Below are 12,424 nucleotides of genomic sequence, written 5' to 3'. Positions count from 1 at the left end.
TCTATAGTGTGCTTCCACAAGTCTGTAAATTCATGAAATGCAGAGTTCTCAATTGCACAGGATGTTGCCCACGGAAAATAAATCCCAGATACAAACGGACATTCCCAATATTCTCTTATCATCAATTTAAATGTCTTTTGTGTCTAGTGTAAAATTTTGCATGCGGTCACGTGTTTCTTGTTACCCAATCCTCCAGGTTCTAAATCTTGACATATATCCTTTGGAACAGGGATTTGCCACATGTGATTTGTTTATTAGAATATTTATATCTGTGAAAATATTTCTGCTTAGCTTGTCGCTGTTCAATCGATGGATCCTATCAGAGTGCATGTGATCCAGTAACAGGACAGTGTGAGTGTCGATTGGGAGTGACTGGACAACAATGTGACTGCTGCCACTCCGGATCCAACACCTTCCCATTTTGTCAAGGTATGATTTACCTTATTGTTACTGTTCCATGCTTCACCTCGTACCTACTAACACAAATTGTAATCCAAGTGTAGACTTCAGGGCACAAATCCAAAAAAACATAATGGGGGACTAATGGCATATACAGTTCTGGATGTCACACATAATGACGGCACAGAATGTGATGTAACACCCCAGTAATATCCATTGTCTGAAAGAGAACAGGCCCACTTTACAGTCAAAGCTGAGATCCAGGCTTTGGCCCATATTGGAATGTTTTTATGCATATGTGTACCAAATATATGTGTACATCTAGTTCTTATCTGTCAATGCACAACAGTAAATGTTTTACACAAGTGAGTCTATAATTAAATAAATATAACGTGATAAGGGTGATAAGGGCAGGTATTGATTAAGAAGCAAAACCCTCTTAATATTGTCATTCATATTAAAACTAATATTGTTGGTATCAGGGATGACATGAAGTTAAGGGCAATTTTTGTTGATTGAAATATGTGGTATGGAGAATAAAGTTTGTCATTTTGTTTATGTTTTACAAGTGCACTGAAGCTGTATGTACACTTTACAAAAGCTTCACATGAATGTAGACACTCAGAAATGTGAAAAGAACATTTCTGATGATCCAGCTGATGTTTTTCCTCCTGGGCCCAATATTATTTAATTTATTTCTATTCTTATTTAACTTTTAATTTGAGTTTTTCTTCATTTGGTCCTCCGATGAAGCTTGCTTGTTGCATTGAGGTGTGAAGGAAACTAGGGTGTCAACTGTTGGCTACAGAACGAGGACCAACAATTGGTAACCAACTTACAAATTAGTGATCAAGTTCAAATATACCACCCCCAAAACCATACTGTAAAGGTATAGGATGCCAATTGGAAGTCCAAACCTCCTGAAGAAGTTTAATCAGGCCAAAATCACACAGACTAACAGCTCAGCTACTGCTGTACAGTTCTGAAAACAATCTATGGCTATCTTTGCTATACATTAGAATCTAGATATTATATGTACAGACTGTGGAAAGAACATTAGTCAATTTAGACTGAGACAATGAAGGTTTCAATTAGTGTTGCATTAAGCAATACAATTAAGGCAATAATCAGCATTCAGAAGGTTCAGTCTCAGAATACATTTACAGATGTAGTATCAAACTACACATTGGATAAGGAAGCAGTTCCCAAAGTCTGTAGAGAAAGACATTTTAACTAGAGGTTAGTGAAATTCCAGTGCAGTAAGTGGAATGAAGGAATGTCACCCTTTTTATGCCTTTTTTGCCTGCAGAGTGTACTTGGGGCGGACCCATTGATCTGTCGGCAGAAAAGAATCCCCAAAAGCACTATTTCTTTTAAAAGCACTATGAGGGGCCGGCCAATGTATTTAGCTTAATGCTAACTGCATTAAGCTAAAAACATTGCTCATAGCTTTGGCAGTGCACTTCAAATCAACTTCCCCAGTAGTGAAGTCTGTGTGCCACGCCTGCCTGCAGGGTCCTCGTGGAAGGTAGGCACCACACACAAGTTGCTTTGAAGAGCATTGTCAAGGGTCGGCCATTGTAATTCATTAACCTAATGAAATTGCCATTAAGTTAATTACTATGGCCAGCCCCTTATAGATCTGTGCACCGAGTGGCACATGAATATCTTGTTTCTTGCATTCCTCTGTGCCAAGAACAGGGAATTTTTTTTTACAAGGCATTATATTATGTCTGCATTGCCCCATTTTTTAAATTTAATGTAAACAGATTCAGAAACTACAGAACTGCAATTTCAAATCTGTTTAATATGGACTGAAAAATAGGAATTTCGACCAACTCTAATTTTAATCATTTGAAAAAGGAATTTAGCATCCTATGCCAATAAAAAAAAGTTGAACACTAAGGTTATCCTGCATATTTTATCAGCAATTCTGAATGTTTAAACGACATATCATGTACATGGTATGACTGTGGTTGTATGTTGAGATTTTAACAATTTAATAAAATTGCAAAAAGTAGGTAGATTGGCTGCTACACCTGAAAAAGGTACATCCATATGAAGATGGAATTCACCTCACCAAGGACTTAGGCACAATGTGACAGAAGCATCAGCGGTGAGTGAGGGTCTTTAATTTAATTGTGTAAGCTACACAAATCAAATGAAAAAGAGCTGCAGAAATTGAACACAGGTTATGCCTTTTTTTAAAGCAATTGTGAGGAGGTAATTGGCAGAGCAGAGGTAGAAGAGTGACTAAAGGCTCAGTGCATTTAAACCAGGCTCACATGAGCCTAACTATTTTGAATTAGGGTTGGGTCTAGTCTCCGCAGTTAGGTAACTTGACCAAGCAGAAGCTATAAACACATCAGTGGCGTAACAAAAGTTGAAGGGGCCCTCCTGCAAGGTACACAGAGGGGCCCCCGCTACGGATTTAATCTGGAGCTCTCCGGCGTGAGTACAGTGCTGAGGCGGCTCCCTGCAGCTCGGGGGCCCCCCACACTGCGGGGTACGCAGGAGCCTGTGTTACGCACCTGAACCACATCAGAGTTGCAGGGCATAGAGGAATGAACAAACACAATGCCAAATTCAGATATAAAAAATAACTTGCTCCCCAGTCAATGTCAGATAGAAAACAAGCATTGGCAAAGCTAATAGGTTGCACCTATGCAAGATCTGTTGGCTTTGACGATGTTTTTTTAGACATGTTGCACAGCAGCATGGGCTGCTGTCCAACTAGCTTAAAGTCTAAAAAAGCACTTTGACACAGTCAGCTTTGACTGTATCCTAGCATTTTATTTTCTTTAAGCCTTGTTGCACAGCAGCCAGTGTTGCTGTACAATATGTTTAAAAACATTTAACTAGGCCAAATAGCACTCATGAGAGTTTTTTGGCTTTGTTTGATGTTTTCATGGGGGTCGGAAGGATTTTAGGAGGCAAAATGAATAATGGGGGGGTTAGCAACACAACAGACATGGCGAGGAGGGCTGGGCGTCAAGCAACACGAGGGCAGTGTGGGAGAAGGAGGGAGCAGCAACACAACGGAGAGCAGGCCGGGGTGTTTGGCAAGAGGACGGAGAGGACAGAGAGTGGGAAGAGGAAGGCACTGAGACACATGCACTTGTATAGAGTGCATGAAACAACATTTTTGAAAAGTACTTGCAAGAGACTATGGCCAGTGAAAGGACACTTGTCGCAGACAGGAAGCTGTGCTAGGTCCATGCTAAACAGCTGGGACACACAGTGGAAGTGCTTGCAGGAAGCAGGAGGCACTAACTAATCGAAGTGAGGAAACCAAAGTGGCATGGAAACCAACCAATGGTAAGTAAGTCCAATATACAGTCAAAAATGCTGATTATGTTTTTGCTGCTGGAAAAATTATTATGTTACCACTTCCCCTGCCTCTACATCGACTCAAGAAGAGAACTTCACTGAACCCCCACTTCCACTTTTTAGTCACCCCTTTTCAATTTATGATTTAATAACCTTTAATCTATTTTATACAACTTAAATTTGAAGTTTTATTGAAGGTTGGTCTAGTGGTCAGGTGCAATAGTGGGGTGTGTTGGATAAATAGCAAAGAGTGTTTGTTATGTATGAAATTGTAGTATAACAAAAAAATCTGTTCGGTACCTGGCAGTCCAATACCTAGTAAACAATAACTTTCATTTATCAAACAGACAAATGATGAAGGGTATTTGCTATGTTCTTGATAAGCTGGTGACAAGAGTACAACCTGTACTATATAACAAGACAATCAGTAAACAGCAAAAACATCAGTTAGGTATATCCATGAGCAGGCTGATTGTAGCCGGATAGACAACACAGGTTTTTATATAACAACTTTATACTACAATTCTGCTGTTTCTAAATGCTACAAATGAAAGGTATTAATATTAACCATTTAATACTACGCAATTTACAGAGCGCAGAAGGGTGGCAGGCCAAGTGTGCTTTACCAGGATTTCAACTCTTCAGATCAGCGCATTTGTAATCAGTGACCGATCAATTCACTGAGCTACGTTACTCGTAATACTAGTAAAGAAAATCTGCTAAGCGATAAGAGCCGGACAAATGGAGAAAAACGTCTGCTTTTTAACTTTGATGGGTAATCACTGAACTATATCTGCCAACTGGATAAATACGGAATAATACCTCCGCCATCTATCTGGCTTCCAGGTAAAAAATTCAATTCTCTGAAGCTGCCAGAAAGCAGGACATGGTACCAAATAAATTACCAATACATTCATAGATTGAATTTGTAATATCTAACTGAACAATAAAAAAACAACCAATTTCACTTCAGAAGCACCATAGGATATTTAGGCTATCGCTACCTCTTTTCCTTTATCACTATAGTACATTTCTAAAGTGGCAGAATTTAGGCACCAGAATAACTTACCATCAACAGTGCAGCACGCATGCAAGTCAGAAAAGAAAGGAGTGTGGAAATATGGATTTTTCTGGTCAGTTATGTCCCCTATCTTGGACCCCAACGGTTCTATGTGCATGTCACAAGTACATGTATGTTCCCTCCAGTTCCAGTTATGAAGACGCAAATACATGTGCGTCCACCGTCAACATGTCCTCTGTCAGATCCGCCATGAATAGGCCGGATATTCCATTCCTAAGTACAAAAGGCCACCGGCTTTATATGGCTCACTTATGCCATTTTACAGTCCAGGCAAGTAGGCCCTGATTCTGTCATCAAAACTCTTCTTGCCTTCTGCCTCTGAAAGCTCCAGTCTGAGCCTGCATCTGTGACCATGAACTTTGTCTCATTCTCTGCGCGGCTCACGAAGCCTGACATCAGCCTATTCTCTGCCAAGAACTGTATTTCACCTTCGAGTTATCTGCTTCCCCCTCAGCCGATGCATTCCTGCCTAGTAGTTTAAGTAAACATTCTTCCAGCCACCGAGCAAAAGGCCCGGCTTCTCTGTCTTAATACAAGTAATTCATAGTCCTGTTACTATGGAAGATTCCTGTCCTCGCATTTAGTGTAGACACTTAGACGCTTGTACACGCACACACAGTCAGTATAGAATAGATTCTGTCCGAGAGTCCTTCCTTTGTGGATAACATAGTTCTTTAAACATAGGATGTTAGATATGATTTGGGATTAGGTTGACTTGACCCCTCAGACTTCTTGTCTCCACATGTAGAGCTAAATGTCAAGTCCCCTTCACCCCCTAGTTACACGTCAATTACACGTCATGCTGCTGCGCGCGCATCTATGCCAAGTATTATCTTATGGATCCACCTATAGGTGACATCATAACCAATTACGTTCCTTTTTACTCCTTATTACACCCATTTTCGGTTACGCAGACAACTCGTCATTTTCCTTATCAATTGTTACGCCTATTGTATTCGCTTCATTGTAATGTATGTATTATAAAAGTCATTTCATATCAATAATGTATGTGCTTCACTTCCTGAACCTTCGTGGTGACGGAACATTGGAGCAACCGATTATAATCGAGTTAATGGAATAAAGCCCATTCCGAACCTCTAATACCACGGATTCTGCCTCTCATTTTACTGAGCTATTTTATTATGTTCCTGTATCAAATTAAGTCCAGGTAAAGTAGAATTATTTACCACATGAATGGCGCCCGAACAGGGACACTTTCTCATCTCACGCGCCGGCGGTGCGTTGCAGGCCCGGTCTCCTGCCACAGCTGGACGGACAATAACGCGTACCAGCAGGATTTCCTGTATCTCCCTCCGGTCAAGCGGGGGCGACTGAGACTGCGATCAACACCCAGACGAGGCGGTGAGAAGTGCGAAGTATCCCGACCAGAGCCTAGCTGAGAGAGCAAGATCCGAGGTATACAGAGACCCACCAGTCCGAAGTCAAGCCCAGTGTCCGACGAGTCGAGTCCAGTCCGGTTCAAGTTCAAGTTACTGAGGCCTTCCGTTTCCGAAGCTACCCGGTGAGTACCATTGCTGGGGAGGCATTTCTGACGTGCACATAGGTTGTGCCGGTCAAGACGGGTTTGGGTACACAAATCCGGTCTGCACTGTTTCAGCAGTGTATCTGTACTGTTTAGCAGTATATCAAGTATTCCGAAGTATCTAGTTATTGTCAAGAATTAAGCTTGGTGTTTAGTTATGCAGACGATCATCATTGTTGTTTCAGTTAAAGGTTTAATGTTTAATGTTTAATGTGTTTAAGTATGTTCTGTATATTGTGGTATGAATGACTGTTCATTATCGTGTTTATTGTATTAAGTCTGTTCAAAATCAAGTATCAGGTCAGTTGGTCAAAATCAAGTATAAGGTCAGTTCTCAATATGCCGCTCTTTTCGAAATTAAGACAGATCACTACCAGAAAAGGGGTTCTCGAAGAAGCCGTTCCTATTCCTCCTAGGGACACTCCAGGGCACTTTATGTATCATAAACATGGCCTAGACGCCATATTATTTCTTGATTTATCGGTAGACTACACCAAGGAATTACCAGAAAGTCAGAGGTGGCCCACAGCGGGAACCTGGGATGCAGAGTGCATCATGAAAGTAGAAGAAGAGTTATGGAAAAGGAAAGTCAGACAGTCACAGAAAGATGCCATTGAATTATGGCGTAAGGAATCACATAGACGAACAGAAAAAGCACGTAGACTGGAAGAGAAGAGTAAAGAGAATTCCAATAAAGTTCAAGAAAATCTATTAATTGAGGAAGGTATCCGAGTGAAATCAGAACAAGTAGACAGACAAAGAAATGCCCTTATGAATGGTATGTATCCCCTTCTGGCCGAAGGATTACCTAAGGCTACTCCAGAAATACCGAAAGACTTGCCATCCCCATTGTTCCCAGTAAAGGTACATCCAAAGGGGCGTCCTCGAACCGCAGAAGATGTTTTTCTTTCCTCATATTTAGATGACGCAGCTCCCGAGTATGCTAATTCCGCCCCACATAGACCGCCTGTCAGGGAGGTTCAACGCCAAGATCCGGCACCCGTATCTCTACAGCCACAAGTTCTGGCAAGCACATCTGTTTCTACATCTGTTCCCACAGCTGCTTCTATAGCTGTGTCCACACCTATAGTTGCTGTATCACGTTCAACGAATCCTTTCACACCCGACACCCCAGATGGGGCTACGGGAGGTGCTACCAATATTTTTTCTACGCCACCCAGAATAAATAAACTTACATTTCAAGAGTCAGGACATTCACGTACACCCAAACTCATTAGTGCCCGTGCGCTTAAGGAACTTCTTATAGATTGTAGATATGACCCTGTGCCTGGAAAAGAGGACGAAATGACCCTAGCATCATTACGTATCAGACGAGCCGCAGTGTATTTAGGGAAGTTACCAGGAATGACTGCGCATCTAGATAATATATACCATTTTGTCCAAACAGGGCGAGATCCAGAATGTATTAACAGAGCTATGGAATACCAGAAAGTAGAGATACAGGGGGAACTGTTACGTTTCCTCATAAACTGTGTGATCAGAAATCAAGACCGACCGGGGGTAGACCCGGAAGCAATGCAAATTCTTACAAGATGGAGCCAGAATATATCAGAAGGGAGACACGATAAACAAAATTGTATAATAGCCATGTGCCGAAAGATCCGTAAAGAAATAGAACGCCTACACGAAGAGAGATTAGAGGTAGACCAGTTCGAACAAAGCGAGGAAGAAGGGTCAGGACTGCCCACAGGACAGTCAGAAACTATAGCCTATGTAGGTAAAAGAAGATCTTGTAATAGTACGAGATGTCTTATTGACCCGATACGCCCGATATGTCCAGACAATAACAGGGGTTTCCCAACACCCATAGTCCATATAAGGTCTAACGAGCATTCGTTCCAAACAGCTGACAAGTTACTCCGAGAACGAAGGGGTTATCATTTCCTCGATTCTATGGATGAACAAGATTTAGCCAGGGCAGCTGTCCATTGGGTGGACAGTCCCGGAAAATATAGTGATGATACAGTAGTACGCACATTTATGAATCTCACCCCAGATGAAGAGAGGTTAGCTGGGATTTATATGATTCAACAACTCATTATACTATATCGGAGTCAACATTCAGATCCTGGTCCCTTACCCGACATATTGACTGAATTACTCACGAATAGATGGAGAGGTCCAGGTACTAAATTAATTAAAGAAATTCTAGAATCAAGAAAGCAATATATTCTTTTTGTATGTTCAGAACATGTTCCATTGCCCGTCAAGGAAAGAACTACGTATCACATAGATAGACAGAATCCCTTACGAGAAGTACACCCAATAAAGGGCGAGGACAATCAGTTTAAACGCGTATTTGTATATACGCCCATATCGAAAATAGAATTGTTACAAATGAAGAAAGTGGTACCCAGTCATGACAAAGACCCAGCGGGTTTTCACCGAGAAATTAAAGACATGTTACTCATGGGAGAGTATACCTATCCCGACATTATGACAATATTAAAGGTATTGATGCCTGCTGGCATTTATGAGAAACTCAAGGAAAAAGAGTGGGAGGTAGGAGACCAAAAGATAGAATGGTCAGTGTTAGAAGCAGAAGAAAAGGCCCGAACTGCAGGAGCAGGACTTGGGGATAAAACTAAAGCACTACCAGGTTTATTAGTACAGGTACTGCCACGCTTATTAACTACGAAAAAGGAAGATTGGGGTACAATTTCAGCCTGTAAACAGAAGCAAGATGAAGACACTAGTGATTACTATGCCCGATTTGAAAAATGTTTTGGTATAAATAGTGGCATAAAAGCAAGTAGCGAATCATACCCACATCTGTTTGTAACAAAATTAGTTGAGAATGCTCTACCCCAAGTAAAGAATAGAGTATTAAAATTCGAGAGTACCTGGCAAGGTAACACTCCATCACAAATGTTACAAATGTTACAATACCATCACAATAGAATTAGAGAGGAACAAGAACATGAACACAGACGCATGAAAGACACAAAAATGAAAATGTTAGTTTCCCAGACAGTTCCAGCTGAAGGACATAAGAAGGGTATGACACATTCCGGTGATTCAGCCGGACCTATAAAAGGGACATGCAATTATTGCAAAAAGCCAGGTCATTATGTACACGATTGCCCAGTTTTAAAACATAATATCGCCATAGGTAAAACACAAGAAAGATCACGGCCACTCAGACAAGATCAGAATGAACAAGGAGCTTTGCAGCATGCCCAGTCCATGCCAGCCGCACAACAGCCAATACAGTTTGTGCCAGCTGCACCACCGTTGCCTGTTGCTGCCACACAAACAACAACACGACAAATGTATCAGACCGCACAGTATGAATATCCTGAGTACCAGCGTTACGCATGAAAAAGCCTAGAGAGGGAAATTGGCTTACCCCTTATCGAGATCCCTGTAGATCAAGAAGGACCTTATGTACATAGTGAACTATTCGGCCAAGACAGAAAATTTTTACTCGATACAGGGGCAAGTCGAACAACAATAAAACGTAGTGAAGTTCCAGGGGCACCCCTCTCAGGCTCACAGAATATTTCCCTTGGTTTTTCAGGAAAGCCTATTGTTAATGAAGTGTCACAGCCTCTTCCACTTACGATAGGACCTTTGACCCGAACTACCGATTTGTTGCTTACTAAATCATGTCCAGAAAATCTATTAGGAATAAAAACGTTAAAAGCTCTAGGAGCCATAATATGTTGTTCTCCGGAAGGAGTAAGATTGTTTTTACGTGATTTTAAAGGTCATTATGTGTCTAGAGACATGGATCCCCGATTACAGACTTTACCCACACATCTATGGGCACAAGGCCCTACTGATGTTGGATGCATGAATATTACACCATATCGAGTCACATTAAAGGCAGGAGTGGTGCTACCACGAATGCGACAATACAAGTTACCCCCAGATGCTGTAATGGCTTTACTGCAAATCATTGACGAACTCATTGCCCAAGGAGTGGTTGTAGAAACTGACTCCAATATATGTAATTCACCAATAATTCCGATTCTTAAACGAACAGATCCTAAGGCCCCGCCAGTATATCGATTGGTTATTGATCTGCGCGAGTTAAACAAATGCATTGTGCCACAATTCCCTGTGGTCCCAGATATCTCGTCATTACTGACAGCTATTGATTCCGAAGCGACATTCTTTACTGTAATCGATCTCAAGAATGCCTTTTTCAGCGTCCCAATAGATCCGGAAAGCCAATATTTATTCGGATTTAGTTTAAATGGACGTAGCTTTAAATTCTCACGCGCACCTCAAGGATTTACAGAAAGCCCCAGCATCTATAGCCAAGCACTGAAACGAGAACTTGACAGTATCCACATGCCAGTTAACACTGCTCTGCTTCAATACGTCGATGATCTGCTGATCACCGCCCGAAGCGAACCTGAATGTGAAAAAGCATCACTGACAGTTTTACAATTTCTAGCCGAAAAGGGGCACAAGGTGTCCCCTTCTAAGCTGCAATTCTGTGTCCAGCGAGTTATTTATCTTGGACACTCGCTGTCCAAGGAGGGAAGGCAGCTTACACCAGACCGCATTCAGTTAATAGCTAACATGCCAATACCCAAGACACAAAAGGAGGTGCGGGCTTTCATAGGCCTCACTTCATACTGTAGACAGTGGATCCCGCAATATGCATTTCTAGCAAAACCACTCATTCAGTTGACAACCCAGGAGGCAGCCACATCGACTGTTCTCCCTTGGACTCAGGAACATACACAAGCTTTTGAAAGCCTAAAGAAAGCTTTATGTCAAGCACCTGTTTTAGCAACGCCATGTTACAGAAAACAGTTTACACTCTTTGTTACAGAACGCGAAGGTACTGCTTTGTCAGTACTCACACAGGAACAAGCAGGAGCACACAAACCATGTGCTTATTTTTCTAGTACATTAGATCCCGTAGCTCAGGCTTTGCCTGCATGCCTGAAATCAGTAGCAGCGACAGCTTTAGCAATCAGACAAAGCGATGCCATAGTGTTAGGACATCCATTGACAGTTCAAGTACCACACACAGTAGAAGTCCTTGTGAATAGAACGCAAACACAACACTTGACTATAGCGCGACTTACAGGGTATGAACTTACATTGTTTCAGCCACATATAGAAATCAGACGCTGTAACACATTGAATCCTGCCACACTTTTGCCAGTAACCGGAACAGACCCACTAGCTCATGACTGTATTGAAGTTATTACTATAACGACAAAACCCAGACAAGACTTGACAGATGTCCCATTGTCAGATCCAGACCTGACGTTGTATGTAGATGGTTCATGTATGAGAACAAATACAGGAGAGTTGGTGGCTGCTTATGCAGTCACAACAGATACTGAAGTCATTGAAACTAATCGTATAAATACTTTGTCAGCTCAAGCCGCAGAGCTCATCGCTCTGACACAAGCCTGTATTCAAGCCACAAGTAAAAAAGTCAACATATACACTGATTCACGTTATGCATTCGGAGTCGTACATGACTTCGGCGTGCTGTGGCGAGAGAGAGGTTATTTAACTTCCCACGGTGCCCACATTCAGCACGGACCCCTCATTCATGCCTTATTAGATGCAATACATCTACCTACTGCAATATCAATTATGAAATGTAAAGCTCATACGAAAGTTACTGATATCATTTCTCAAGGCAATGATTTAGCCGACAGAACAGCTAAACAGACTGCTCAAACTCAAACCCCCGACATGACAAAGACAATAGTCCCGATGCCGACACATTGTATGACAGTTAAAGATCCTACTCTTGACGTAATTGACATACAGACACATGCTACACCAGACGAAATAAAGAAATGGACTGAATTAGGAGGGATCCAAACGGACCAAGGATGGATGATGAAAGAAAAGTCTGTATGGTTCCTTCCTGATTCAATGGTCCAAGTTATAGTTAACACTATACATAGTCCAGCCCATCTAGGAGAAAAAGCTATGCTAGACAGCATCCAACGCATTTGGTTCGATAAACATTTACGAGCAACAGCCAAACAAAAAGTCCGTACCTGTATGATCTGTTGCCAGTTCAACCCAGGAAAAAGCGTTCCCGTAGAACAGGGTGGATTTCA

The 12,424-nt window shown here is 41.7% G+C and overlaps 1 protein-coding gene across 1 annotated transcript in view; it reads left to right on the top strand.

The window, feature by feature from the left end:
• LAMA3 (laminin subunit alpha 3) overlaps positions 1-12,424 on the top strand; it is an 881,606-nt gene that overhangs the window by 386,266 nt on the left and 482,916 nt on the right. Inside the window, exon 19 of the mRNA XM_085605753.1 lies at positions 292-429. Coding sequence (XP_085461879.1) covers positions 292-429 — 138 coding nt within the window. The remainder of the gene's footprint in view (positions 1-291; positions 430-12,424) is intronic.

The sequence above is a fragment of the Triturus cristatus genome, chromosome 5_1 (genome assembly GCF_964204655.1).
Source record: "Triturus cristatus chromosome 5_1, aTriCri1.1, whole genome shotgun sequence".
Taxonomy (NCBI): Eukaryota; Metazoa; Chordata; class Amphibia; order Caudata; family Salamandridae; genus Triturus; species Triturus cristatus.
The sequence above is the reverse complement of the archived record's forward strand: the minus strand, read 5'-3'. Positions and strand labels throughout refer to the sequence as shown.